We start from the raw sequence: 27,582 nt of genomic DNA on the forward strand, positions 1-27,582 counted from the left end.
GTTAATAAAGGGACTATTAAGTCCGGGTTGTCCATCCCATAATCACTAGATTTAGTCAATCTCAATTTGGATAGCAATTAAAAGATTTGATTTTGGAAAAGTAAAGTAGCTGGCATATAAAGTAATCAAATAACAATAATAAACTATAAATTAAACTAAACAAATATGGATTGTAAACAATTAATTAAAGAGATTGGAGAAAATAATTCAAAGTGGAATTCTAATCATCATAAAAGGTCTACGGATTGGTTTTAGTGTTTTATTCAAAGGCATTACGTCAAGCTCTCTCGAGTCAAATAATACAACTAAAGCTCAATTCAATTAACTAGAAAATTTAGCAACTTATTCTCGGGTTATCACTAATTTTATTAATTAACTAACTTTCACTTACTAAGGTAACTCTAAGAATAATTAACAATTAAATTATTCTCATTTAATTAAATGCTAACTTGTTAATTTCTAGTTCCATATTAAAAACCGCTCTCTCGCGTCAAGCCTTAACACATGTATCCAAACCAACATAAAATATAGCCTTAAGCATAGGAAATTAACACAATAAACAAATACCAACAACTAATAATCATAATCTTAACACACACATACATGTATGTTACTAACATGTTATTTATGAAAGGACGAAGGATAGGTTTGAGGCTCGAGCTATCCTAAGGCGTCATATCAAGCTCTCTTGAGTCAAATAACACAATTAAAGCTCAAATAAGATAATTAACCTCCTTAATAACTCAATTAAGTATCCAATTAACACTTATTAAGAAAACTCTATGAGAAACTAATTCCTAACTCAGTGTCATGTTATTAGATTCTAGTTTGTTGTTAACTAGATCAATTTAAAGATAATCTTCATAGAGTCAAATCTAAAAACCAAAATCCAAGATTAAGTAATAAGATTAATCCTAGCATTAAGCATAAATCAACAAAATACAAACCCTACCCAACTTTTCAATCAGTAACAACAAATATTAGACATACATTATTATAATCCCAACCAAAGGAATTTAGTTAGACATTACCTTTGAAGTAAACCCCAAGAAACAAAAGAAGATTAAGAACATAACAAAACTTCAATCCGTAATAATATTAATTCCTAAGTGAAAATAAGCATCCACAATAATCTTGTTCAATTCCAAATATGGAGAATACAAAAAGATAATGAAAATAAGCGCTTCCTAAACTAGTAACAATGGAGTTTGTACAAATGATTGAAGAGCAAAGTCTAAGGCAGGTGGTGATGTTATGTTTTTTTTATCAAAGATGGTAATCGACTATTTAGAGTCTCATTTGTTATTTAGCTAATTATAGAGGCGTGCTTCGAATCCACAACCTCTCAATACACTTAAAGATTCCTAGCCATCCAAGCTATAGGCCCACATTGGCATGGTAATGTTATGCGGCTCTTAAAAAAGCCATTTTATACTTTTCTAGCAAATTTAGGTATTCCCTAGCCAATTCTCAAAAGTTCCCTTGAGTTTCCAATGCATCCTGGGTTACTTTTGAGTCTTTTTGCCAAAATTCCTTCTTCTCAACACATGTCATGTTGCTCATGATGGTTGTGATGTTGCTCAGGATGACCAAAAATCAAGAGGTCTTATATCTGACGTGGTTTTCAAGTTGCTCAAGAGATGCTACAACGTTTTTGCCGACAATGAACAGGTCTTGCGCCCAACATATTTTTCAGGATTAGAATAAAAATTCCCCAAACCATTTGTTCGATGCTCTCCCGATGCTTGGCTACCTTTCGGAATACTTCAATTACGCCCGAAACCTCTCAATGCAGGGTGTTTGATCCTGAAATTACTCAAGCTAAATATTTTGTTATATATCATAATAAATTGTATCAAAACGAGGATAAAATTGCTAGAAAACAACACCAAGATAGGAGTATTTCTATTCATATCAGTTTTTGTAAAGTTTCTTGGGATATTGTTTGCCATCCTACTCAATTTAGTGGTTTAAACGTTCCTTCCTTACATTAAAAAAGAAAACAAAGTTCGCTTCTCAAGTGGGTTTGCAAGTAGTTGAATTCTGATAAATCGGCATTATTGTATCTGGTTGTTAGAGAGAGGCCATCTAATTTCTTTTGGTGTGATTTAGTTTTAGATAATTATTCAAATTTCTCGATAATTTGGCAAGGTGCCTGAAAGCTTTGTATTAATAATGTAGACATTCAGAATTTATTTCAAACCAATATCATGTTTTATATTGTTAATAGAGAGGACATATGATATTGGTAGATCTTTGGATTTTTGATCAAGATTGTCCTCTTTCGGTAACTCATCACCATCTGTTTAAGCTCACTTTGAATTATATAGTAACGATTTCAAACATATCATTTACATTAGGTCAACTATTGGACTTTAGATGGAGAAGACGTCTTCGAGTGGGTGAAGGTGCAGACTTTGAATCTTTGAAGGAGCTAATTGCATATATCCAACTTCACACATATCAGTTGGACTTAGTTTCTTATCTTAAAAGTAATAAACAATATAATTCAAGTTCTTTTGTGAACTACAAGAATGTAATTAGCAATTCAGGATCTATTTTTAGGTCTTTTTAGTCAAAAAAGCTCCTATGATGATTCTCTTCTTTATCCAGTTATTATTAAAAGAGAGAATACCACCTAACATATTTTTATTTCCTTGTAATATTCTTCAAGTGGACCAATCGTCTTGTTTGATTTGTTTAAAAGAAGGGACACAAATACATATTATGCTCCATTTTACCTTTACTTGGAAATTCTAGTGTTATTTGATTCAGACAGGACTGATCTCACCATGGATTCCTTCTAGTGATATCCATTGTTTTTTTTAAACCAATGGTTTGCCTAGTGAAACAATAATTTAGATGTCTTTGGAGAACAATTTAATGCTTTTGAATCGGGGAATTTTGGAAAAATAGAAACAATGATATTTTTAGCCATGATGAAATAGACTATTTGATCTTGATTTACTTGTACATCAACAAAGGATTGATTGACTACAAGTATCATCACTTGTGTTTCTCTTGCAACGGAAATGGCGTTTTAAGAATTTACCTTTCTTTATAGAGACTAGTTTCTGTTATCGGTTTGCTTTTTTTTTATTTTCCAGAAGTTTGATACCTCTTTTTTCCATTCCTTTCTTGGAATTGTGCTTAATCTAATTATCATCTACCAAAAAAAGGACTACATTTACTGGTCACAAAACTAACAATAACGTGACATGATTCCATATAATCTAACTCAAATCATTTTAATTAGAAGTACAAATCAACATGATCTACAAATTTATAGCTTGGAGTTATATAATTCACTTTCAGTCATTTTAATCTATTAGATCATATACTATATAAAATCAAAATCATTTCAAATAACCTTTTCCAATGTATGCACTTTGTTTATGCATCAAGCACAAATTGTATACAATTAAGGTCATATTTGACCTAATTTTAGAGAATTTAAAGTCTAATTGATTAAAATAATCGAGTTACAAATTAAGTGACCGAATTGACCTTTTTTTAGAATAAAGGAAATTGCATTAAGAAACTAAGCTGAAATTAGCCAATACAAGATGATAAATATCTGAGGGAACATGCTTCACCCATACATTGTGCAAACTACTCTCATTCAAAGCTTTCCTAGCTAATGCATAGGCAACCTTGTTAGCATTCCTGCTAATAACATTACTAGAAAACATCAAATTAGCGACGGATTTTAGTGACGGAACTAAAATCCGTCGCTAATTTAACGTTTTTGCGACGGAATTAACGACCTAATACATATCGGTCGTTAACCCATCAAAATTCATGGCGGGAGTGTTCCCGCCAGGTTAGCGACGGATATTTGGTCTCCAGTCCGTCGCTAACTTGGCTGTAATTTGGAGAGAAAAGGGAGCGCCAAAATTTGGCTAAACATTTGCGACGGATGCCAATTTTTCGTCGTTAATGTTTAGTCCAGACTAAAACGCCGCGTTCAGGGTAGCTATTTAGCGACGGAGTGGAAATTCCGTCGCTAAATACGTTGCCCTGAACGCAGCGTTTCATTTAACACTGATTTAGCGACGGAATAAGATCCGTCGCTAAATCAGTGTTAAATTGAAACGCTGCGCCTTCTTCCCCCTTTCTTCTTTCTTTCTGATTTTATTTAACTGCCGCCGTCAGTTTTCTCCCCCGTTGCTGCCCATCACCGCCGTTCAGTTCCCCTCCCCCGTTGCTGCCACCACCGTCGTCCTCTCTCCTTCCCCTTGCTGCCACCGCGCGCCGTCCTCTCCCCCTTCCCTTTGCTGCCAGTTTCCGGTGTTCCCCCTTCTCCTTGCTGCCACCGCCGTCATCTTCTCCCACCTGCCGCCGCCTCTCCCTTTTCCCCACTGCCACCGGCGTTTCCCGTTTCCAGGTAAGTATTTTTTTTATTTATAATTTGTTATTTATTATTTATTTTAATTTATAATTTTAATTAATTATTTTATTTACAGCCTCTCTGCTGCCTCCGCCGACATTGCAACTCCGCAGCCCTGCCGAACTTCGCTGCGTCCGGTAAGTTTCAGTTTTAATTTTTATTATTTTATTTATTAATTAATTAGATTACTTTATTAGTTGTTAATTAGATAATTAGTAATAATTTAGGTTAGAGAGTTAAACAATTAGGTTATTTAATGAATAATTAGTTAGTATAAAATATTGTTAATTAAATTTAAGTATTTTAATTATTTGTTAGATAAATTAGTTTACTAATTAGTTTAATTTATGGTATAATATATGTTTAATTTAGTTTATTACCTTCATTAATTATGAATAGAGTTTAATAGAGTAATTTAATTTGATTTATTAGTTAATCTTTGTTAATATAATATGTTTTAATTTATTGTTATAATTATTTATAAAATTAGGATATATTCGATTAATTAATTAACTACGTATTTTAATTAATTTGAGGTATAATTGGTTAAGTAATGTAATTTTTAGGTATAGTTGGTTAATAAGTGTAATTTAGGCTAGGTAGTTAGTATAATTATCGTTATAAATGTTAATTTCGTTATGAGAGGATTGATTGTTTGTTTGTATATTGTAAATAGCTTGCAGGACTTCCCTGAAAAATAGGCGATGCTCTATTTTTAGGGGAAGTGCTGCTAATTTTTTTTTCAAAAAAATAATATTTATTTACATAATAATAAAGTATTGAAACTAATTACGTGATAGGTTTGATAGCTGTCGATTGTTTGCATCGCTCCAAGATTTCACATATTTAGTTATATGTTGCGGTTCTGCTCTGCAACAAGTAAGTACTATTTTTATTTTATTATTTTGTTTTTCATTTAATTAATAGTCAAATTAGAACATTCAACCTAAAATGACCTCGATTTTATTCCCACAGAATAAAATAGTAAACCTAGCCATAGATTTCCCGTCCCGTGTGTTCGAGCGATTGAACGACACGGGATTGTACAGTTTGTACAGTTCGCAAAACTGGTCCTCCCGTACCTCAGTCACGAAATTATATATGTCTAGTGGCGGTAGAAAAATATTCGGTTGTTTTTCAGCGTTTGTTCTCCGGGTGGATGTATAGTATATGTTCTGTAACGCTTATTCCTCGCGGAATATATAACTAGCGTTACACCACATATACTAAATATTGCACTGAAGGAGAACGACGCCGGAAGGCTGCCGAATATTTTCTCCGTTGCTAGGCATATATCGTGGCCGAGTTAAGGGGCGCTAGTTTTGCGAATAGGATAGGTCCATACCTTTAAAGCAGTCAATTGCATTGACTTTTCTAGTGTAATTAGAACTCAATATATTTGGTTGGTTGGGTTATATTGTAATTTGCTTGCAGGACTTCCCTGAAAAATGGGTGATGTTCATATTACAGAGGAAATGCTGCCGAAATTTCCTTAATAATTAGAATTATTTATAAAGTGTTATGTTTTTTTATTTTTTATAAAACTAAACTGATATGTTTTGTAATTGTTTTGTACGTAGGACGCCATCGCAGAGAGGCTTGCTGCTGCGACACAGTCGCTGACCGGAGAGGAGAGCACCTCGAGTCCTGTGGATGAGACGCAGATATTTATGGATATCGAGGGCGTCTACAAGAAGCACCGGGTGTACGGCCTGGGTTCGGCTACCAGCAGGTATGTAGGCCAGAGTATCAGACCGCAGAGAGGCAGCTCTTCACGGACATCACAGCAGGCGGATGAGGAGGTCGAGCGCCGTGTGCAGACTGTTGAGGATAAACCCAACTTGTAATAGAGTGGACCTAAGTCCGGATTGTCGATCCCACAAGGAGTGAATTCAAGAGTGATTATCGATGAGAGTGATTTTAGTTGCTATTCAATTCGTTTAGTACACATGAATATGATTTTTAAAGTATCAAAAGTCTAAAGGTAAACAACTACTAAACTTGCAATTAAACTAAATTAAACAAGATTGAACAATAAGGATTCAACTAAGGGTAAAAAAACGCTTGGAGGTTGCTAGTCATGCCAAAGTCATATCTAGGTAGTTCGGGTCAAGGTGATAGGAACTTAGGTCGGGTCAAGTTATTCTACGGAACCAATTCCGCTCTCTCGAGCCAGAAGTGAATGAGTCAAAACTTGATTAACAATTCCGAAATCTAATCCACTCTCGTGCTCATAGATTTTGATAGAGTTAATCGAGCCAACTAATCAAGCAAACTCCACAACCAAGATAGCCCTAGATCATGCTAATGCATCTAGGTCTAAAGCATGTACTCCCCTAGGTATAGTCTAATTAATTAACTCTCGTCCTCCTAATTAAACCACATAGCAAAGAATAAGAGGCCAACCTATTCTAAGCATTAAGCTCAAGAAGCACACCAACCAACATCACCCATAAACCCTAACCCTAATCACCTATTTAATCAAGCATGGAAATCATAACAACCCCCCAAACAAGGGGTTTAGCTACTAATCATCATGATGGCATAACTAATTAAGCAATAATAAAGATTAGGTATAGAGTAAAGAATAAGTACCTTGGAGTAATAAATGAACCTTAAACACATGAACAAGATAATGAAGCTTCAATTAAAAGACTAATACTTGTATTTAATAAGTTTCCCAATATAGCAAAATCTGGAAATTAGTTTGAAGAACACCAAGAACTATGAAGATCCTTTACTACTTTTAGTAAGAACAATAAGAACAATGATTTAAAGTTAGAGAGAAAGTGTTGCTACTATAATGAGATGTCTAACAATTCTCTACAAAATCATGACATAACCTAAAATAGAGATAAAAGGGTTTTTACATGTTTACAAAAGAGGAAAGAAAAAAATTCACTCAAGGAGTGTTTGGCCCAAAGAAGCAAAGAGAATCAAGCCTTGAAGCATTTGAAATCAAATTTCCCCCTTTACACAAGCCTAAGCTCGAATCGAGCTTGAATTTTTGCTCCTCAAGCTCGATTCGAGCTTGAATTTCTGGAACTCAGAGTGGTGAGCTCGAATCGAGCTCCCTCTTGGCCTTGGTGAGCTCGATTCGAGCTTGTCATTACGGTTTCAGCTCCGATCTTCAAAACTTCATAACTTTGCGTAGAAATGTCTGATTGAGTCGATTCTTGAACCGTTGGAAAGCTTGGGACGTCTAATTCAACTTTCATGACGAACACAAATTCATTTGAGGGTTCTAGCTGGTTCCAATTTGCCAATTAGTGCAGAGGGGTCGGTTTTTCAGACTTGCAAATGAGCTTTCGCCTCTTTTCCATCGACTTTTCCATCTTTTGTATCAAAATGCTTCCGCGATGCTCCAAAGTACCTGAAATAATAAAACATATAACAAGGCACTCGGAATACCATAAAACCGTGATAAATCGTAATAAAAGCATGCGGAAACGGCACCCTAAATAGGAGTAAAATACTCCTATCAAACCTCCTCAACTAAACCTTGCTTGTCCTCAAGCAAGAAATGAATCTTACTCGGAGACGTATGCTAGCTAATAACTTCAAACCCGCATATATATCATATACAATGTTCCAACTAATGAATTACCAAACGAATGATTCCCGACCTAACAATTAAGAGTGATGCAAACAAGTGAGAAATGCAGTGTCAATGACATAAATTGATAGCATCAAGGTTACAATCACAGAAACATGCTTATCGACCATTCTATATTACAAACTTGCTATCTTATGCGGGACGTGTATACAAATCGGATTCAAGCTACGTTGGGCACAACACGGCATAAATGTTCTACTACAAGCAATGGCGTATTCCTCACTAGATTTCACTCGCTCAAGATAACAAAGGGTATACAAAGAACACATGTAATAGTCACCATAGGCTTGCTCAAATTCCGGACTCCACTACTTAGTTCAGTTTTCGGCAACTATCAAATGGACTTTCAAGGGTTATAATGGGGCTAAGGGTTAGGGGTAGGTAAAAAGATAGATTTTTGCTAAAAACTTGACTTTAATAATAATTACACTCTTTTACTTGGTCTAACTTGAAAATTTTCATACAAGTGAACTTTTTAACAAATGAGAATTTTTCATGCCTTTGTTTATTCTTTCTTTCTTTTCTTTTCTTCAATTTTTCTCTTTTTTCTTTTGTTTTCTTTTTCATGTTTTTTTTTCTTTCTCTAAGGCATTAATTTATATTTTTAGCACTTAGTTCACTTTTTTCAATAGTTCACCAAGCTAGAGTTTACTTATGTTTTTATATGAGTTATTTCAAGTCAAGTTAGGGTGTTTTAGAGGTAAAATTTTGAAAAACGGTTGATTTGTGTGAAAATTGTGGTTTAAACAAAAATTTTGGTTAAGGCTCAAATTGTGTTATCTAGGGAAAAAGGGGTAGGCTTTTTGAGTGGGTTGGAAAAGTGTGTAATCCTAATTGCCATTATCACATAATTGCCAAAAACTCAACAATACAATCTTGCCCGGACATAGGAGCAAATTCAAGGACTAAACATGCAAAACACAACAACAAAATAGGCTCGAAAAAACTCAAGACTTGGGTGTGTTTTAACCAATGCTAGAACTACAACAATCATGCCACATATGCCCAATTTCCTAAAATTCAACAATTTTACTACATACACATCATGTATCCGCATCAAGCTCGTTGGTCATGCATTTAGGGTCAATTGTTGCTAACAAGTGATTTCACCCTAATCTTATCAACTTATGTCATATAATTGGCATTTCACTAAGCAATCATCAACAACAATTGTTAGAACAAGAAAAACCATTCAATGATTCATTAACTAGAACATGACAATTGATATACTGCAAGTACTTGATCAACTTAGCTAACATGATAGAAAGTTAAGCTAAGGGTCATGCTCAAAGATTCGACCAAAATTCTCCTAAACAAAACATCAAAAACACACAAACAACTAAAATTAACAACGAAAAAGAAAAAAACATCAAAAACAAACAATCCTACGCAACTACATTCAATTTTCCAACCCTCCTCACACATTTCGATGCAATGTCCCCAATGCTAAGAAATTAGACAAATAAAAATTGAATTGGAGTTGAGTTGAGCTTAGAAAATCAAATCTTGTGTGTTCAATCGAACACACAAAAACATAAATGAAACACTAAAAATAAGTAACAAAATATAAATGACAAGAAAAGAAATCGAACCTCTTGGGAATGCCTCCCAAGTGCGCTTGTTTTAAGTCGAAAGCTCGACTATCGATCCTCAAAATCATGGAGGATCAAAAAGAGCGACTTGCTCGCGATTTTCATCGATCAACACTCTAGGATATGGTTTGCACCATTGTCCAAGCACCTTAAAAACATCTCCATTGGTCCCCTCCAACTCAATCAAATCATTATCCAATTTGCGCCGTGTTTTAAACGGCCCGCTCCACTTAGAAATCAACTTCCCCGCTTGTGAATGTGCTTGAGAGGTTCGAAATTGGACGTACTCACCAAGAGTAACAACTTCCGTGCATATTTGTCTCTTGCTTGCGGTTGCTATCTCGTTGAGCTTCAATTTCCATGATGCCCAACGTCTTGGTTTTCCCTTGCGTGGCTTGACATGAGGTGTTGTCTTGATTTTTGCACACACAACCTCGGGTTCTTTCATAGGAACCTCCTTCATAGGCACATGCAATGTGGGCTCAATAGTATCAATCTTCATGCATTTCTCCTCCTCACACTTGCTTTTGCCATGCTTGATGTCAAACACCATACTCTCATCATTCATTCTTAATGTTATCTTCCCCCCATTAACATCAACCAATGCTCTCCCCGTATTCAAAAAAGGACGCCCGAGAATCATGGGGCAATTTTTGTAGACCGCATAATCAAGCACAACAAAGTCCACCGGAAAGATGAACTTGTCCACTTTTACTAGCACATCTTCCGCAACCCCGTTCGGTCTCTTGAGCGAATGGTCGGCCAATTGGAGCATCATGGAAGTTTGTTTTATCGGTTGGTTTCCATATATTTTCCTGAAAAGACACAACGGCATTAGATTTATACTTGCACCTAAATCGCAAAGACAATTAAGAGAAGTATAAGTGCCAATTAAGCAAGGAATCGTGAAACTCCCTGTATCTTATAGCTTGGTCGGTAGATTGCTTTGGATAATAGAACTACAACTTTCCGTTAGAGGAATTGTTCCGCCTTGTTCCCAACTTCGCTTGTTCATAATTATGTCTTTCAAGAACTTAGCGTATTGGGGCATCTCTCGCAAGGCATCCCCTAGGCTCATGCTAATTTGAAGTTTTTTGAATATTTCAAGAAACTTATGAAACTTTTCATTATCCGGAGCCTTTCTCAACCGGTTTGGGAATGGTACTCTAGGCACAAAAGGTGGTGGTGGTGGTGGCCTCACGTATGGTTCTTCAACATCAATATCAATAGCCACCTCCTCACACAACTTTGGTAGCTCTTGACTAGAGCTTGCAACATCTATTACCACTTGAGGCTCAGCCTCCACAATCATTAGCCTCTTTCCATTAGCTTTTTCAAGATCCTTATCATGATCAACATCAAGGACTCTACCACTTCGAAGTTCCACAACTTTGATGGCTTTCACATGCTCTCTAGGATTGTTTTCCGTAGTAGAGGGCAATCCCCCTTGAGGTCTACCTTGAAGCGAAAGTGCCATTTACGAGATTTGGGTCTCTAAATGATGGATGGTAGAAGCTTGGTTCTTCTCCCTTTGCCTATTTTCATTGTGAAGTTGCCTATTTTCAGCCTCCATCTTTTCAAACTTCTCCATTAATTTGGCAAGCATGTTTCCCTCATCCGTGTTCCTTGGTTGTTGGAAACCGGGAGGGTGTTGTGGTCTATCACCATAATTGTTCCCTTGGTGTTGGTTGTTGTGGTATTGACCTTGTGGTTGTTGTTGATATTGAGGTCTATTTCCTCCTTGAAAACTAGGACCCGCTTGGTTGGAAGCTTGAGCATTGCCTTGACCTTCTTGGTTTCTCCATCCAAAGTTAGGATGATTCCTCCATCCGGGGTTGTAGGTATTAGAGTACGAGTCATTAGCTTGCCCTTGGCCCCCAACATAGTTCACTTGCTCACTCCAAGCTTTCCCCGTGGCATAACACTCCCCACTACTATTGTTGTAGTCCTCACAATGCTCACATCCCACTTGAACATAGGCGACCTGTGCGTTTCTTGGAGCAACTTGTTTCTTGAGGGCATCCACTTGTGCTTGTAGAGAAGCATTAGTTGCTTTTATGGCCTCCATTTCCCTCACTTGATCAAGAGTCATTACCGACTTTTGAGTAGATGACGCTCTTCTATCAATAGGGCCCCAAGTGCTACTAACTATCGCCAACTTTTCCACCAATTCTAGCGCCTCTTCATACGTCTTTTGCATTAGTGATCCGCCCGAAGCCGCATCAATTGTTGCTCTAGTAGTAATAGTCGTCCCATCATAGAAGATTTGTATCACATGCTCTTTATTGAGCCGATGATGGGGGACACTCCTTTGTAAATCCTTGAAACGCTCCCATGCCTCATAAAGTGACTCCCCTTCAAATTGAATAAACTCAAGAATATCCTTGGTCAACTTTGTAGTCTTGCCATGAGGGAAATATTTGTTGAGAAACGCTTGAGCCAACTCTCTCTAATTGTGGATGGATTCGTTGGGTAGAGAGTGAAGCCATAAGCTAGCCTTGTCCCTTAAAGAGAAGGGGAACATTCTCAACTTGATTTGATCCGCGGTTATCCCATGAAGCTTGAACGTATTGAGTACACCCAAGAATTTGGCGATGTGCGCATTGGGATCCTCTTGACTCAACCCGTAAAATGCACAACGATTCTCTAAAAGTTGTATCGTATTTGGCTTGATCTCAAAGGTTGCCGCTTAAACCGGCATTGCAAAACATCCAAACATGGCATTATCCACATTCGGCAAAAAGAATTCGCCTAAAGTTTGTCTTGGTTGATTGTGCACTTGTGGATGCAAGTGGGGTCGATCATCCCTTGGGCGTTCTTGATGCCTTTGGCGATTCACATTCTCAAATGGGGGAGGAGGCGGATAATGTTGTTCCGCTCCTTCCACTTGAGGATTGAACCGCTCACCTTCCTCATAATCTTCATTCTCATTTTCCATGATAGCGGGTCTACGATTTTCCCGCCTCACACTTCTTTCAAAGCCCCCGAGATTGTCTTGAAACGGTTCTAGTGGAAGATTAGCCCTCCGTGTATTGTGCATACACTATAGTTGATATCCTACACAAACAACAACAAGCAAACCACGCGTAACCCGAAAAAAAGCAAAAACAAACAATTGTAACAAAAACAGAAAATAAAACTAACTCGACCGAACTACAACTAATTTCAATCAATCAATAAACACTCGTCACTCCCCGGCAACGGCGCCAAAAACTTGTTGAGGATAAACCCAACTTGTAATAGAATGGACCTAAGTCCGGATTGTCGATCCCACAAGGAGTGAATTCAAGAGTGATTATCGATGAGAGTGATTTTAGTTGCTATTCAATTCGTTTAGTACACATGAATATGATTTTTAAAGTATCAAAAGTCTAAAGGTAAACAACTACTAAACTTGCAATTAAACTAAATTAAACAAGATTGAACAATAAGGATTCAACTAAGGGTAAAAAAACGCTTGGAGGTTGCTAGTCATGCCAAAGTCATATCTAGGTAGTTCGGGTCAAGGTGATAGGAACTTAGGTCGGGTCAAGCTATTCTACGGAACCAATTCCGCTCTCTCGAGCCAGAAGTGAATGAGTCAAAACTTGATTAACAATTCCGAAATCTAATCCACTCTCGTGCTCATAGATTTTGATAGAGTTAATCGAGCCAACTAATCAAGCAAACTCCACAACCAAGATAGCCCTAGATCATGCTAATGCATCTAGGTCTAAAGCATGTACTCCCCTAGGTATAGTCTAATTAATTAACTCTCGTCCTCCTAATTAAACCACATAGCAAAGAATAAGAGGCCAACCTATTCTAAGCATTAAGCTCAAGAAGCACACCAACCAACATCGCCCATAAACCCTAACCCTAATCACCTATTTAATCAAGCATGGCAATCATAACAACCCCCAAACAAGGGGTTTAGCTACTAATCATCATGATGGCATAACTAATTAAGCAATAATAAAAATTAGGTATAGAGTAAAGAATAAGTACCTTGGAGTAATAAATGAACCTTAAACATATGAACAAGATAATGAAGCTTCAATTAAAAGACTAATACTTGTATTTAATAAGTTTCCCAATATAGCAAAATCTGGAAATTAGTTTGAAGAACACCAAGAACTATGAAGATCCTTTACTACTTTTAGTAAGAACAATAAGAACAATGATTTAAAGCTAGAGAGAAAGTGTTGCTACTATAATGAGATGTCTAACAATTCTCTACAAAATCATGACATAACCTAAAATAGAGATAAAAGGGTTTTTATATGTTTACAAAAGAGGAAAGAAAAACATTCACTCAAGGAGTGTTTGGCCCAAAGAAGCAAAGAGAATCAAGCCTTGAAGCATTTGAAATCAAATTTCCCCCTTTACACAAGCCTAAGCTCGAATCGAGCTTGAATTTTTGCTCCTCAAGCTCGATTCGAGCTTGAATTTCTGGAACTCAGTGTGGTGAGCTCGAATCGAGCTCCCTTTTGGCCTTGGTGAGCTCGATTCGAGCTTGGCATTACGGTTTCAGCTCCGATCTTCAAAACTTCATAACTTTGCGTAGAAATGTTTGATTGAGTCGATTCTTGAACCGTTGGAAAGCTTGGGACGTCTACTTCAACTTTCATGCCAAACACAAATTCATTTGAGGCTTCTAGCTGGTTCTAATTTGCCAATTAGTGCAGAGGGGTCGGTTTTTCAGACTTGCAAATGTGCTTTCGCCTCTTTTCCGTCGACTTTTCCATCTCTTGTATCAAAATGCTTCCGCGATGCTCCAAAGTACGTGAAATAATAAAATATATAATAAGGCACTCGGAATACCATAAAACCGTGATATATCGTAATAAAAGCATGCGGAAACGGCACCCTAAATAGGAGTAAAATACTCCTATCACAGACCGGCATCCAGGAGGGCTTGCGGCAGGTTGAGCAGCGGTTGATGGCGCAGCAGGCGAGCATGGCACAGATGATACGTGATGAGATTGCAAGGATGATGCCGAATCTCCCACCAGAGTATCAGCCACAGTTTCACCCTCCCCCGCCAGACGGTGGCGACACTACAGATTTGTAGCTTCCTGTTTATTTTATTTTCTAAAATATATTGTGTACGATGTTTTTTTCAGACAACGTTATATGTATACTTTGATATTTTATTTTACATATATATACTTTTATTCAGTTTCAATTAGGTGCAATCTAAAATAAAATTTAATTATTGTATTTAGCAGGTTTTAAACGTCAGCGAAACAAAAAAACAACAGAAAACGGCAGAAATTTGCCAAAAAATACACCATTGGCGACGGAATTGTCAGGTTTAGCGACGGATACATCCATCGCTAAAATGAACAAAATGAGACAAAATGTGACTCATTAGCGACGGATATTTCCGTCGCTAAATGATTACATTTAGCGACGGAGACATCCGTCGCTAATATATCTTTATCTGTCGCTAATTAATCTCAGAATTCGTCTCCAAATGAGACCAAATGGCGACAGATTAGCAAATTTGGCGACGGATTTTCGGTCGCTAAATTTGCCACGGATTGAGAATGTTGGTCGCTACTCGTTTAGCGACCAACATTGTGGCGACGGAATTAATCCGTCGCCATTCCGTCGCTAATCACCATTAGCGACGAAATTTAAGGGTTTAGCGACGGAATTGTCCGTCGCTAAACCCCTGTTTTTTAGTAGTGTAAAGTGGTAACCAGATAATTACTAGCTAGAATAAAACAATCTTGAACTAACAGAGTAATCTTATTCCAAGACTTCTGATTATTATTGAAGTAATCCACTACTACCTTTGCATATGATCTAACACTAAAAGAAGTTAGATTAGCTTCTGAAACCAAGGATAAACCATCACGAATTATTACAGCTTCCCCTATCTGCACATTCACCTTTCCTGCATACTTCCTATTGCCAGCAACAACAACCTCTTTTCTCCAATTTTTAATAATCTCTCATGTACTAAAGACTCATTGCTCCTTATCATAATCAGCATCCACATTCACAATGAAAGAGTCTTTCCCTAAAGGTACCCATCTCGCATCATCCTTTTGGACACTCTCAGTCTTGAGCTTTTGAATCCTTTTTAAATCTTTTCTCATAAACTCCTTAGCATAGTTTAGAGCCCATCAAGAACTTGACTAGCCATCTTAACGAGTCTACCAAACAAAGCATATTTCCTATTACTCCAATCAACCATATAATAATCATGAAAATTTTAAAATCATGTTTGTTCATAGAAAAGTAAGCATGTACCAAAAAATCTTTAGAGTTCCAATAAGCATTTGGACAATTTTTTACAACAACAGGCCACAACTTCCAGATCTCTTCTGCCATTCTATAAAACCAAACTGCATGTATCAGGTTTCAGGACTAGACTTGCAAATCATGCAACAACAATCAATTATCATCCCTCTACTTATAAGTCTAGTTTTTACAGGCAACCATTCATCGTAAAGTTTCCAGATAAAAGATTTGATTTTTGAAGGAAATTTTTATTTCCAAAGTAATTTTCACCGTCTAGTAGTGCCTTCGGGGTTTGAGTTAGAAGCCTTCACCTGCATATCAACAACAACTCCAATAGTCACTCTTGACATTGTAGTTTCCTCTTTGTCATAATGCCACCTCATAGCATCCTCTTGATCAGACTTAGCCACAGGGACACTTGCAATGTAGTCACCATCTTCCTTTTTAAAAGCCACATTAAGGATCTATAGATTCCATCTCCTATCACCTGCTATAAGTTCAGAAACTCTACATTTAATCCCAGAATAGGTGGACTCATAATTCTGAGAGTTGATTCCCTTAGGAGCCACTTGTCCCTGTACATGAGGAAATAGAGAATATAGATAAAAAGCGTATAATAATAAATAAAGAATGACAAATGACCTTTTTAATCTTATAATTAATGGCAAATGACAACTATAAAAAGTGCATAATAGGATTTCTTCTCTTGATTTCTTGGTTAGTCGGTCTATTGTCACTATGGATAATTCTTTATGCTCTTTGTGTGATTGTGGAAACAAAAAATCACATTTTTATTCACTGCATCTTTGCTAGAGGCATTTATTGCAGTACTCTTCAGAAGCTTGATTTGGCTTGGATTTTTCCTAACTCTTTTATAGATTTTATAATTCAGTGGCACAACATCGATCGTAAAGGTTCGTGTTCCAAGTTATGAAATTTTTTATGGTTTATTATGATGTGAAAAATATGGAAGTGCAGGAATGGCAGAGTTTTTTTTGAGAATGGAAGCGAACAAGAAGTCTGTGATTTTCAACTATTTCATGAAGGCGACTTTTCTTTTTAGGCTAAACCTATTTTGGGGTCTTTAAACTATATGATTTTAGTTTATCAGGTCCCTCATCTTTTATTTGACTTTCTCAGGTTCTTAAACTTTCATTTTTTGATTAATTGGATCCTTAAATGGATCTAATTTGGTATATTAAATCCTTAAACTTTTACTTGTTGGTTCATTGGGATCTTAAGTGATCCTTAAGTGGAATGAACCAACAAATGAAAGTTTAAGGACCTAAGAAAGCCAAATAGAAGATAAGGAACCTGATAAATCAAAATTTTTTAATTTAGAAATATCAAAATGAATTTGACCTTCTTTTTAAGTTATGTAATAGGATTTTTGCTATTCGACATTGTATTTTTATAGGAATTCTCATTGTATTTTTTACTCGGATCCGTGATTGTTTCTGTCTGTTCTCTAAATATTGTCACTTTTTGTGTGCCACTTTTTATGTGAAAATTTAGAATTCAGGTTCTGTTACTTCTTATGGCTTTTTAATATATATGTTATTCATCAAAATAAGTGCATAATAGTAAAGGCTTAACCCACGTAGAAGTCCCTGTATTTTACATTTTTTTCCCGTAGGTTCTTATACTTCATTTTTGTATTATCTAGTCCTTCTACTTACAAATTTTTGATTTTCAGGTCTTTTTTTGAGTTTTTTCCAGTCTCTATACTTACAATTATTTTTTCCTCCAGTCCCTCTACTTACAATCTTTTTTTCTTTCAGTCCCTCTATTTACAATCTTTTTTTTTCCAGTCACACAAAAAAACTGGAAAAAACTCAAAAATGATCTGAAAATAAAAAATAGGTAAGTAAAGAGATTAAATAATACAAAAATAAAGTATAAGACCTATGAAAAAAAAATATAAAGTACAGAAATCTTTACACAGGTTTGACCTAATAGTAAATAAAGAAATAGAGAATGTAGATAGGCTGGAAAAGTCGATATTATTCACCATGTGCTTTGACATATTCTCTTTTCTTTTTCTATAAAAGAATCACTCTGTCAAATCATGTTCACGTCTCTATAAAGAATATAATCACAATTTTTATTTTAATAAATTTTTAATTTTTAAATAATTTAATCAGAGATAGAGAGAGGATAGGTCCATTCAGTGTCTGAAAGTGACGGAGCCAGGATTTAAACATAGAAAGGGCCAAATTGTAATATGTAATATATAAAATAAGCAATTTTAAAAATTAGGAGGGATTAAATTGTAAAAAAATAAAAAAAATTGGTGCTAATTTTAACAATTTTAAAATTTTAGAGGGAGTTATGACACTCCCATACCTTCCTCTATCTCCGTCACTGCCTGGACCCTACTTCAAAAAAATATATGAACAATTTATTTTAAAAAAAACATAAAAAATAGATAATAATATTAAAATATTCTACCTCAAAATATTAATAATTATATTTTACAGTATATATTTATTATATTTAATTTTTTTGAGTTATTTATCATTACACTCATGAATTTTAGTATAAAACATTATTTTTCCTATAAAAAAAGTCAAATATGAGGGAAAAATAGTATTTTTTTAAACATTTATGAGTAACTAATATTTCGGACGAAATCTCACGAAAATAAATAATAAACTCGTTTTTAAATTAAATTGTATCTTATTTAAAATTCTAGTCTAGTTTCGTCACTGAATTTTATCAATATAACTTTAACAAAAAAATTCTATATATCTATTTTGAAATTTGTTTTATTTATTTTATAAAGTATTCTAGACCAAATAAAGTTAAAATAACTATAATAATTTTATCCATTTTATAAAATATCCTGAGCCCGTAGTGTTGGTGGACTTCATGTGAAATTGAGCACGAGAAATTTAGAAATTTTGCAGCAGCCATTGATTCGTTAATTAAGCATGTGCTTATTAATTTATGATCAATTTCTTATTTTTTTTAATTTAACTTTATACACTTAATTATATTAATATATTGAAAGAATAATTTTACTTTGTGAGTAGTTAATGTGCGCTTGCACTTTTCTCTTTTAAAAAGAAAAGGGGATAATTTTTTATCCACCACTATGAAGAAAAAGATTCAATACAAAATTCTTAAGCTTAAAAACTACCACCTTAAACTTTTTTTTCGTTTATACCCTGAACTAAAAAAAATTCATTTATACCCTGACGTATGTGTTTATATTTCACCTCTACCCCGAGACACTAAATTAACCTCTTTTCATTTAGAAAAAAATTTAAAATAGTCCTTCATTTAGAGAAAAATTCATTTATAATTAAATTCTAATTAGCTTAGTTTAAAAATGAAGAACTATTTTAAACTTTTTTCTTAATGAAAAGAGGTTAATTTAGTGCCCCGGGTAGAGTTGAAACATAAATACATACGTCAGAATATAAATGAATTTTTTCCTAGATCAGGGTTATAAACGAAAAAAAAGTTTAAGGTGAGTGGTTTTTAAGTAATTTAGCCAAATTCTTAAAATAATGTTAATATTAAACCGGTCACCAATATCGTTCGCCAAGTTTCTATATATACGAGCGTACAGTTTTATTTTTTAAAGTATAATGTATAAATAATCACAAAAATACAGATCAGTCTTTTTTTTTTAGTACAATTAAACCTTTTTTGTTTTCAAATATAACAAATATCCTCTTTCGTCCAATACCATTAGAAACACTTGTTAATGTCTGACTTGTGTCTCATAATCATACAGGACAATGTTCAAAAATAATTCAAATGTTTAAAATATTTACCGAAAATTTGAGAGGGTAAGTGTGTAAAAATTAAGTTAAAGGGGTTTATTTGTTCGATTTTAAAATACCGAGGATTGAATTGTTTAATTTTAAAAGCACGAGGGTTTAATTGTGTCCAAAAAAGTAAAAGAGTTGATCTGCACTTTTGAATAAAAATCGAGGATTTTTTTGTACTGTTTTACTTTTTAAAATGATGGTTTTATATAAAGGATAGGAGTTAAGTAGTCTTCCAAAAACATTGATCTGGACAGGTTTCTTCCTTCTAACTACTTGGGGAAGCATGGGGATCACTATTTTTCTTCAATTATTTTTCTGTTTCTTCTTTATTTTGCAGAGTCCAATTTTGGCTGTGAAAAAGGCAATCTTCTTTTGCTTCATTAATCCAATAAATTATATATTTATTTAAATGTTAGAGTATGATCTGTGATATATTCATATGTGTAACAGTCGTATGTGGTGCATCTAGAGAGACACTCACATTTATCAGAACCTTCAGCTTTGGAAATTGATGGAATTACTGATTCTCACCATCAAATCTTGGCTTCTTGCATGACAAGGTCTGATTTATTATTCTTTATTTTACATATGCTTTAAAATTAACATTAGTTTTCTGGATAATTGAGTCGGAGGGTATTCAAACTGTCGTGTTTTTGCAATTTCGTGACGAAATTTTAATTTTATTTCAAAGAGAGATTTTTCAATAAAAAAATGCATATATTGCAGTCACGTTTTATTTGTTTTTACTTAAAAACTTGCGCTGTATGCATTTGACCTTCAAAATGAATTATGCATATTTGATAAATTTTTAAATTAAAACTAGCAATATCTAATTGTCACATCTTAAAATCCTGCTGCCACGTATGCATTTTGACTATGACCAGAAGAAAATCTCATTTAAGAAAATTAAAGTTTATTAAGTGAAATTAACGAATTAAAGTTTGGTCCTCAAAATAAAAAAAGAAATAGTTTGAGTACTCTCAAATTTAATTACCCATACGTTTGAGATAATTATGATATAAATATATTGATAAACAGCAAGGAGAAGGCAAAAGAAGCTATATTTTACTCCTACACACGTTACTTCAATGGTTTTGCTGCAATACTTGAAGATGAAGAAGTAGCTCTACTCTCAAGTACAAGAAAAAATTAATTTATATATTATACTTTGTATTAATTTGGGTAGTTTTATTGTAAATTATTAATGGTTTAATTTGTGAAAATTGTAGAGCATCCTAAAGTGGTATCAGTTTTGAAAAATGGAGTAAAGAAATTGCAGACAACCAAGTCATGGGAATATCTTGGACTGGAAAAGAATGGAGAAATTCCTGCTAATTCTCTTTGGGCAAAGGCAAAATTTGGTCAAGATATTATTATTGCAACTCTTGATACCGGTAATTAATTAAATTATCGATAATTATTTTCTTTTATTTAATTCTTTTTTTTTTGAAATTTCTGTTATCGAATTTTATTTATACATACTTTGAATATTTTGCATTTGGCATATATCCAAAATATAAAATTACATAATTAAGACTCGTTTAAAGACACCGTTTTATAATTGAGACTTGTTTGAGGCACCTCATAGTATAATACAAAAAAAGATATATATGAATTTTCTAGTTAATATTAATGGTACGTAGGAGTTTGGCCGGAATCGGAAAGCTTCAATGATAATGGAATGGGAAGTATTCCATCAAGATGGAAAGGACGGTGTCAAACAAACGATGGAGTTAGATGCAACAGGTTTCTTTTTCACCTTTTTAGTGCACTAAATATTTATCCTATAGTTTAATTTAATAAGACCTTTAATTCTTATTAAAATAGTATCAAAAATTTCACTTTAATCATGTTATTAAAATATATTGTCACATTAGTTGATGTTGGTTGCCACCATATTAAGTACTCATTTGATCATGCGGCATTTTACATATCGATAAATTTTTAAAATATGATGTTACATTGACTAAATTATGATATCTAATGGTTGAAGTAATTTACTTAAAGTAAAGAGAAAATTACTCTAATATTTTTCATATTTGACATAATTCACAATTTAGTTTTATTATTTAAAAATCAAACGATATGGCATTTCACTTTTGTTTGTAATGATTTAATCTTTTGATACATTTTTTTGTGTTAGTTGAAATTAATGAAATTATATGATTCCCCTATTTTTTTTCCTCAACAATTTGGTCCCTCACTTTTGTTTTTATCGACGACTTCATCCCTCATATTTTTGTTTTATAATTTGGGAGGGGGAGCGCTTGTGGGAGCCTGGGAGGAATCGAACCACAACCTAGCATTTTTTTACTTAGCGCTTATACCATTTGAGCTAAAGCTCATTAGTACTTCATCCCTCGTATTTGAAAAATTAATTTACTTCTAAGTCTTTTAACTTTGTTGACTAAAAAATGGACGGAGGAACTTATAAACTGTTGAAGAAAACAAAAGCGAGGGGCCATATCGTTTAATTTTTAAACATGAGGGATTAAAGTGTGAATTATATCAAATATTAGAGGTCTCACAGTAATTTGCTCTAAAATAGAAACTTAAATTTTGGTACGAATTAAAATTTAAATACCAAATTGAAACATAGAATAAAAATTTTGTACTCGTAAGACTATTAACCCATTTGAATGATATGAGAACTCGACTATGTGGAATTGTTGTAATTCAGAAGCACTATAATTTTACTAATAGAAATTAAAAAGATGAATTATTCTAACACACCTCATGTCGTAATTTATAATTTCCTTATTTTTTGTTTGAAAATCAAATAATATGGTCATCTACATTTATTTTTGTTAGCATTTTAATCCCCTGATTAATTTTTGGTGTTAGTTTGATTAATTGTTTAACTTCATTAACTGACATAAAAATAATAATTGGTAGAAGTTAAAAATTATTAACAGAAATAAAACTATAGTATTATTTCGTTTAATTTTCAAATAAAAGAGATAGAAACGGTAAATTATAATAAATATGTAATATAACTTTGAAATTACAGGAAGTTGATAGGAGCAAGATACTTCAACAAAGGCTACGAAGCAGCAATCGGCCACAAACTCGACTCATCATTCCAAACTGCAAGAGATGACAATGGCCACGGAACGCACACGCTCTCCACAGCCGGTGGAGGGTTCGTAAGAGGTGCAAATTTCTTAGGTTCGAGCTACGGAACAGCGAAAGGCGGTGCACCAAAGGCACGAGTGGCTTCATACAAAGTTTGCTGGCGGGGTTGTCATGACGCGGACATACTTGCGGCCTTTGAAGCTGCTATAAGTGATGGTGTGGATATTTTGTCTGTTTCACTGGGCGGTTCTCCGCAGGAATACCATAGCGATCCGGTTGCAATTGGATCGTATCATGCTGTTGAGAATGGAATTCTTGTAGTTTGTGCTGGTGGAAATGAAGGACCGACTCCGGAGACTGTATCGAATCTTGCTCCTTGGATTTTGACTGTTGCAGCTAGCTCTATTGATCGTGATTTTCCTTCTACTGTCGTCCTTGGTAACAAGATTCATTTCAAGGTAGTCTTTTTTCATTTTCAATTGTGCAAAAGGTCATTCCGGTTTGTAAAATTTTGCGTCAAGATCGATTAAATCATATTTTACTATTTTAATCAATTAAGAACAATAACTTTTGAAATACACAAAATAAACGAGTTTGCAATAAGGTTATTGCACATTCGTTTCAAATGAAACCGAATTGAACTAGTCTGTTTGGATGACACTTAAAATCATTAATTTTGATTATATTTTTCGTTTTTGTAAATTACTAGCTAATATTATTGTATCACTTAACAGGGCAAAAGCTTCAAAACCAATACATTACCAATTGGCAAGTATTACCCATTAGTCTACTCAGTTCAAGCAAAAGCTGCCAACATCTCCGGCGAGAATGCGTAAGACACCGGCCTTGCTTAATTATTTCACAGTACAAATCTTGTAACTGCATGCTAAATTCACAATATTTTGCAGGAAATTTTGTCATTTAGGAAGCCTGAACCCGAAGAAAGTGAAAGGAAAAATCGTATACTGCGTTCGCGATAGTCATTCGGATGTTCAAAAAAGCTATTGGATTGCGAAGGCCGGCGGAGTGGGGATGATCGTCGGTATGCATGGTTTAGGAAGCGAAGTCAGGGCTGAGGCATATTTTGTAGCAACTTCTATGGTTTCTGCACAAGATGGACTGTCTATTTTAAGTTATATACACAACACTAAGTAAGCTCTAATCGGATTAATTAATTAGTTTTTCTTCTTTTGATAATTCGAGATCGGAAAGTGCTTATGCGAGAATTTGAACTCACCACTTAACAATTTACTGCCTAATATTTATACCGTTTGAGCTATAGTTCATGGCTGATTAATTAATTAATTAATTAGTTAATGTACTAAGTTACTATAATTTTGAATAATTTGATGATTTTTCAGGTCACCAAAAGCTTATATTAGTGGTTCCACCATTTTGGGAACAGTGACAGCTCCCATCATGGCGGAGTTTTCAAGTCCTGGCCCTAATTTTATCACTCCACAGATCCTCAAGGTACATTTTCTAATTCCTATTTTGAATTTTATAAGTCTTTAATTTTGTAATTAGATTTAAGTCTGATTGCTACCAACTATTTATCGTACATATTAATTTGACATCAAAACTTTTATTCATACAAGAGATTGAATAGTTGCTATCTGATGTTATTGATTGATATATCTAACTTATTTTGCATATAAAAAATTTAGAGTATTCTAACTTAAAGTAATGATTTTTTAAATATTTTTGTGTAGGAATTAATTTTTTGTGTACCAAATTGAAATTTGTGATAATAATTTGTGTAATTTTCACTATTCATTCCCGGACTATCTTCTTTTTTCACAAACCTTCCATAAATTTTAATCTGTAACTCAATTGTCCCTGAAATTTTATTTAATTATTTTGTTCTCTGTTGTGAGTTTTGTTTAATTCCAATAATTTTTAATGATGTGTCATCTGAATTGATAGTTCATAATGACATGTCTGCCATTTTAAATCTTATTAAACTCATAAAATATACTTCAATTGAATCCATTAAAAACTAAAAAAATTAACGTCGTTGGAAGATTTTCTATGGATTCAATAAAACTTTTGAAATTTTAATGAGTTCTATAATATTGCACCTAGTTGATGTGTCACAAAATAATATATCAAGTGGTGAAACATCGTAAAAAAACTAAAGGAGTTAAAAAGATTCACAGCACGGTAAATAAAAATTTAGGGACAATTGAAATACAAGTTAAAGTTTAAGGACAGTTTTGAAAGATAAAGGATAGTACATTAACAGTTGGTGCAAATTATCCTACTAGTTTGGTACCATTGAGTGTGTTATTTTTATAATTAGGGAAAGGGGAATGAGACTCGAATACGAACATTTCAAAATTATAATTCTAAAAAAATATAATCAAAAAACTAAATTATGTCTTTTGATTAGATATTCTTTTTTCATAAATTTGATTAAAGAATGCCTAGAATTAGAAATTAAATTTGTAAAAAGAATAAAATGCTAATTTGGCATCTCTAAAATGGAACATGGGCTGCAGCCTGACATAACTGCACCTGGGGTATCAATTCTTGCTGCGTACACAGAAGCAAAAAGTTCATTCCCATTGTTTACGCACGAATTCCATGTTCCCTTCAACATTATATCCGGAACTTCAATGTCTTGCCCTCATATTTCTGGCATTGCTGCCCTTCTCAAAGCTCTGCACCCTCGCTGGAGCCCCGCTGCAATCAAATCCGCTATCATGACAACCGGTTAGTTCTCTCTTCTCATCAAATTCTCCGCAGTAAGTAGCGTTTGATACTTAAATAGCGATAAATAAAAGATACGAAGAGCCTAATTGATAAAAATATAATAATTAGTTTTTAGTTATATATATTTATGATAATTAGTCTATATAATTTGTAGATGATTCTTTAAAAAAAATGATACATTTTTTTCTTCTAAGTATGGACTAATTTACCATAAAAATAATTTGAAAAACGAAAATATGTTTTATTTTTATTAGTTAATTTTTTTAATTGTTGTGTGTTTATAATTGACATGAACCACAAAATTATTGAACCAAACTAGCAAATATTTTTATTTAAGAGTATTAATCAAATTTATTTTAGATATATTAGTTCATTTTACCTAAGGTTATGTACTCATATTTACGAAATTGATTTCAGCTAGAACTAGAAGTAATGTTCGACAGCCGATTGCCAATGCATCTCTTGTTGCTGCGGATCCCTTCAACTACGGTTCAGGGCACGTTTGGCCAAACCGTGCAGCGAACCCCGGCTTAGTCTATGACCTTACTAGCTCTGATTATTCAAACTTTCTCTGTTCCATCGGCTATAACTCGACCAAATTGCGATCATTGTTCGTCAAACGTTCAACCCGTTGTCCATCGAGGAAAACTAGTCCTTCGAATTTGAACTATCCATCGATTAATATCCCGAGTCTCTCAGGCAAAGTGACATTGTCTCGAACCTTGAAGAATGTCGGAAATCCGAGCTCGTATAAGGTTAAAGTGAAACAACCTAAGGGAATTTTGGTTAAGGTTGAACCAGAAACCCTGAAATTTGACAAGTTAAATGAAGAAAAAATGTTTAAGGTTATAATACAAGGTAAACGAGGCAATAGAGCTGAAGATGAGTATGTTTTTGGAAGCCTTACTTGGACTGATGGGCAGCATTATGTAAAGAGTCCAATTGTTGTGAAAAAGGCAAGTAATGTTGAGACTTAAATTATATGCAAATAATAAAATATATTTTGTTCTTAATGTTGTGAGAAATTAGATGTTTCCTCCTCTCATCAAATGCATTTTCTTTTTATAAGTTGAAGGACTAATAGGATGTGACATATATAAGATTGAGTAGCTAATTTGTTTACATTCAACTCCATCACAAATTTACATTAAAATAGGAAAACTTCACAAAATTTTCATCAAACGCCCATTTTCATTAGTATAAAGTATGAATTTCTTTTATTTAATTCTTAAACCAGCAGGATATAAAATCAGCCAATCTGATTTTGAAAAAAAAATAATTTTTTCATAACTAAACAAAATCAAATTGATTCATGTATAACTATCAAATCGAGTCAATGGTAATTGCATTGGATGATATTCTGTTACAATTATAGGATCAAATTCTCTTACAAACGTTAAAAATCTTCCATTCCTGCCAAAAAATGTTAGGTTCGAGATATACTTTGTTGGTCCAAGTTGAGCGCAATGTATGGGAGAATACATTCATGAGACCCAGAATGTGAAGCATATAACCGTGGGCCGGACACCACATTAAACCCAAAACCCTAAAGTAATGGGTTAGGTAGTCCATCCCACTTATATATTCCACATTCTACTCATATCTTTCCAATGTGGGATTTCCATCACACTTAATATTCAACAATCTCCCCCTTAAGTGTGATACCCTTCCACATTAGATCGCTCAACTTACCTCGGAACTAGACTCCAACCCTTTCGGGATGGCTACCCGGAGTCACCAAGTTCCACCCAGCCGAACCGGGCTTTGATACCAATTGTTGGTCCAAGTTGAGCGCAATGTATGGGAGAATACATTCATGAGGCCCAGAATGTGAAGCATATAACCGTGGGCCGGACACCACATTAAACCCAAAACCCTAAGGTAATGGGTTAGGTAGTCCATCCCACTTATATATTCCACATTCTACTCATATCTTTCCAATGTGGGATTTCCATCACACTTAATATTCAACATACTTCAACTCATAAAAATTTGGTATAATTAAATTTTATTAATTATCAATGTATGCATCATGCTATACAAACAAAAACATATTTAAATCCCTAATCAATAAAAACTGGAATAAAATGAAATATAATTAGAAATAACTAAAAATAATTGAAAACATGCGATTGGCATATTTTGACTCTTATTGAATGATCGAACATGTTATCCTAA

General features: G+C 34.1%; 1 protein-coding gene and 1 non-coding gene across 2 annotated transcripts; both read left to right on the forward strand.

The window, feature by feature from the left end:
• Nucleotides 1-11,886: 11,886 nt before the first annotated feature.
• Nucleotides 11,887-11,993, forward strand: LOC126676003 (small nucleolar RNA R71). Its single transcript, XR_007640181.1, has one exon. It is a non-coding gene; the product is annotated as a small nucleolar RNA R71 (small nucleolar RNA).
• A 7,849-nt stretch (nucleotides 11,994-19,842) lies between these two features.
• On the forward strand, nucleotides 19,843-26,417 carry LOC126674724 (subtilisin-like protease SBT5.3). The gene is made up of 11 exons (XM_050369217.2): nucleotides 19,843-19,975; nucleotides 20,065-20,174; nucleotides 20,653-20,750; nucleotides 20,844-21,008; nucleotides 21,258-21,360; nucleotides 22,625-23,147; nucleotides 23,424-23,521; nucleotides 23,598-23,840; nucleotides 24,051-24,162; nucleotides 25,191-25,404; nucleotides 25,822-26,417. Exons 1-11 carry the CDS (start codon nucleotides 19,898-19,900, stop codon nucleotides 26,379-26,381), a joined length of 2,304 nt encoding a protein of 767 aa, XP_050225174.1. The 5' UTR covers nucleotides 19,843-19,897; the 3' UTR covers nucleotides 26,382-26,417.
• The last annotated feature ends 1,165 nt before the right edge of the window (nucleotides 26,418-27,582 follow it).

Source organism: Mercurialis annua, linkage group LG3, assembly GCF_937616625.2.
Source record: "Mercurialis annua linkage group LG3, ddMerAnnu1.2, whole genome shotgun sequence".
In the NCBI taxonomy this organism is placed as follows: Eukaryota; Viridiplantae; Streptophyta; class Magnoliopsida; order Malpighiales; family Euphorbiaceae; genus Mercurialis; species Mercurialis annua.

What these genes read in the sequence shown, in the direction of transcription:
- LOC126674724 (XM_050369217.2), top strand. Translation starts at nt 19,898, where the DNA reads ATGGGGATCACTATTTTTCTTCAATTATTTTTCTGTTTCTTCTTTATT. An exon ending in GATGGAGTTAGATGCAACAG is followed by an intron (nt 21,361 to 22,624) that starts GTTTCTTTTTCA and finishes TTGAAATTACAG; the next exon opens with GAAGTTGATAGGAGCAAGAT. An exon ending in ATCCGCTATCATGACAACCG is followed by an intron (nt 25,405 to 25,821) that starts GTTAGTTCTCTC and finishes AATTGATTTCAG; the next exon opens with CTAGAACTAGAAGTAATGTT.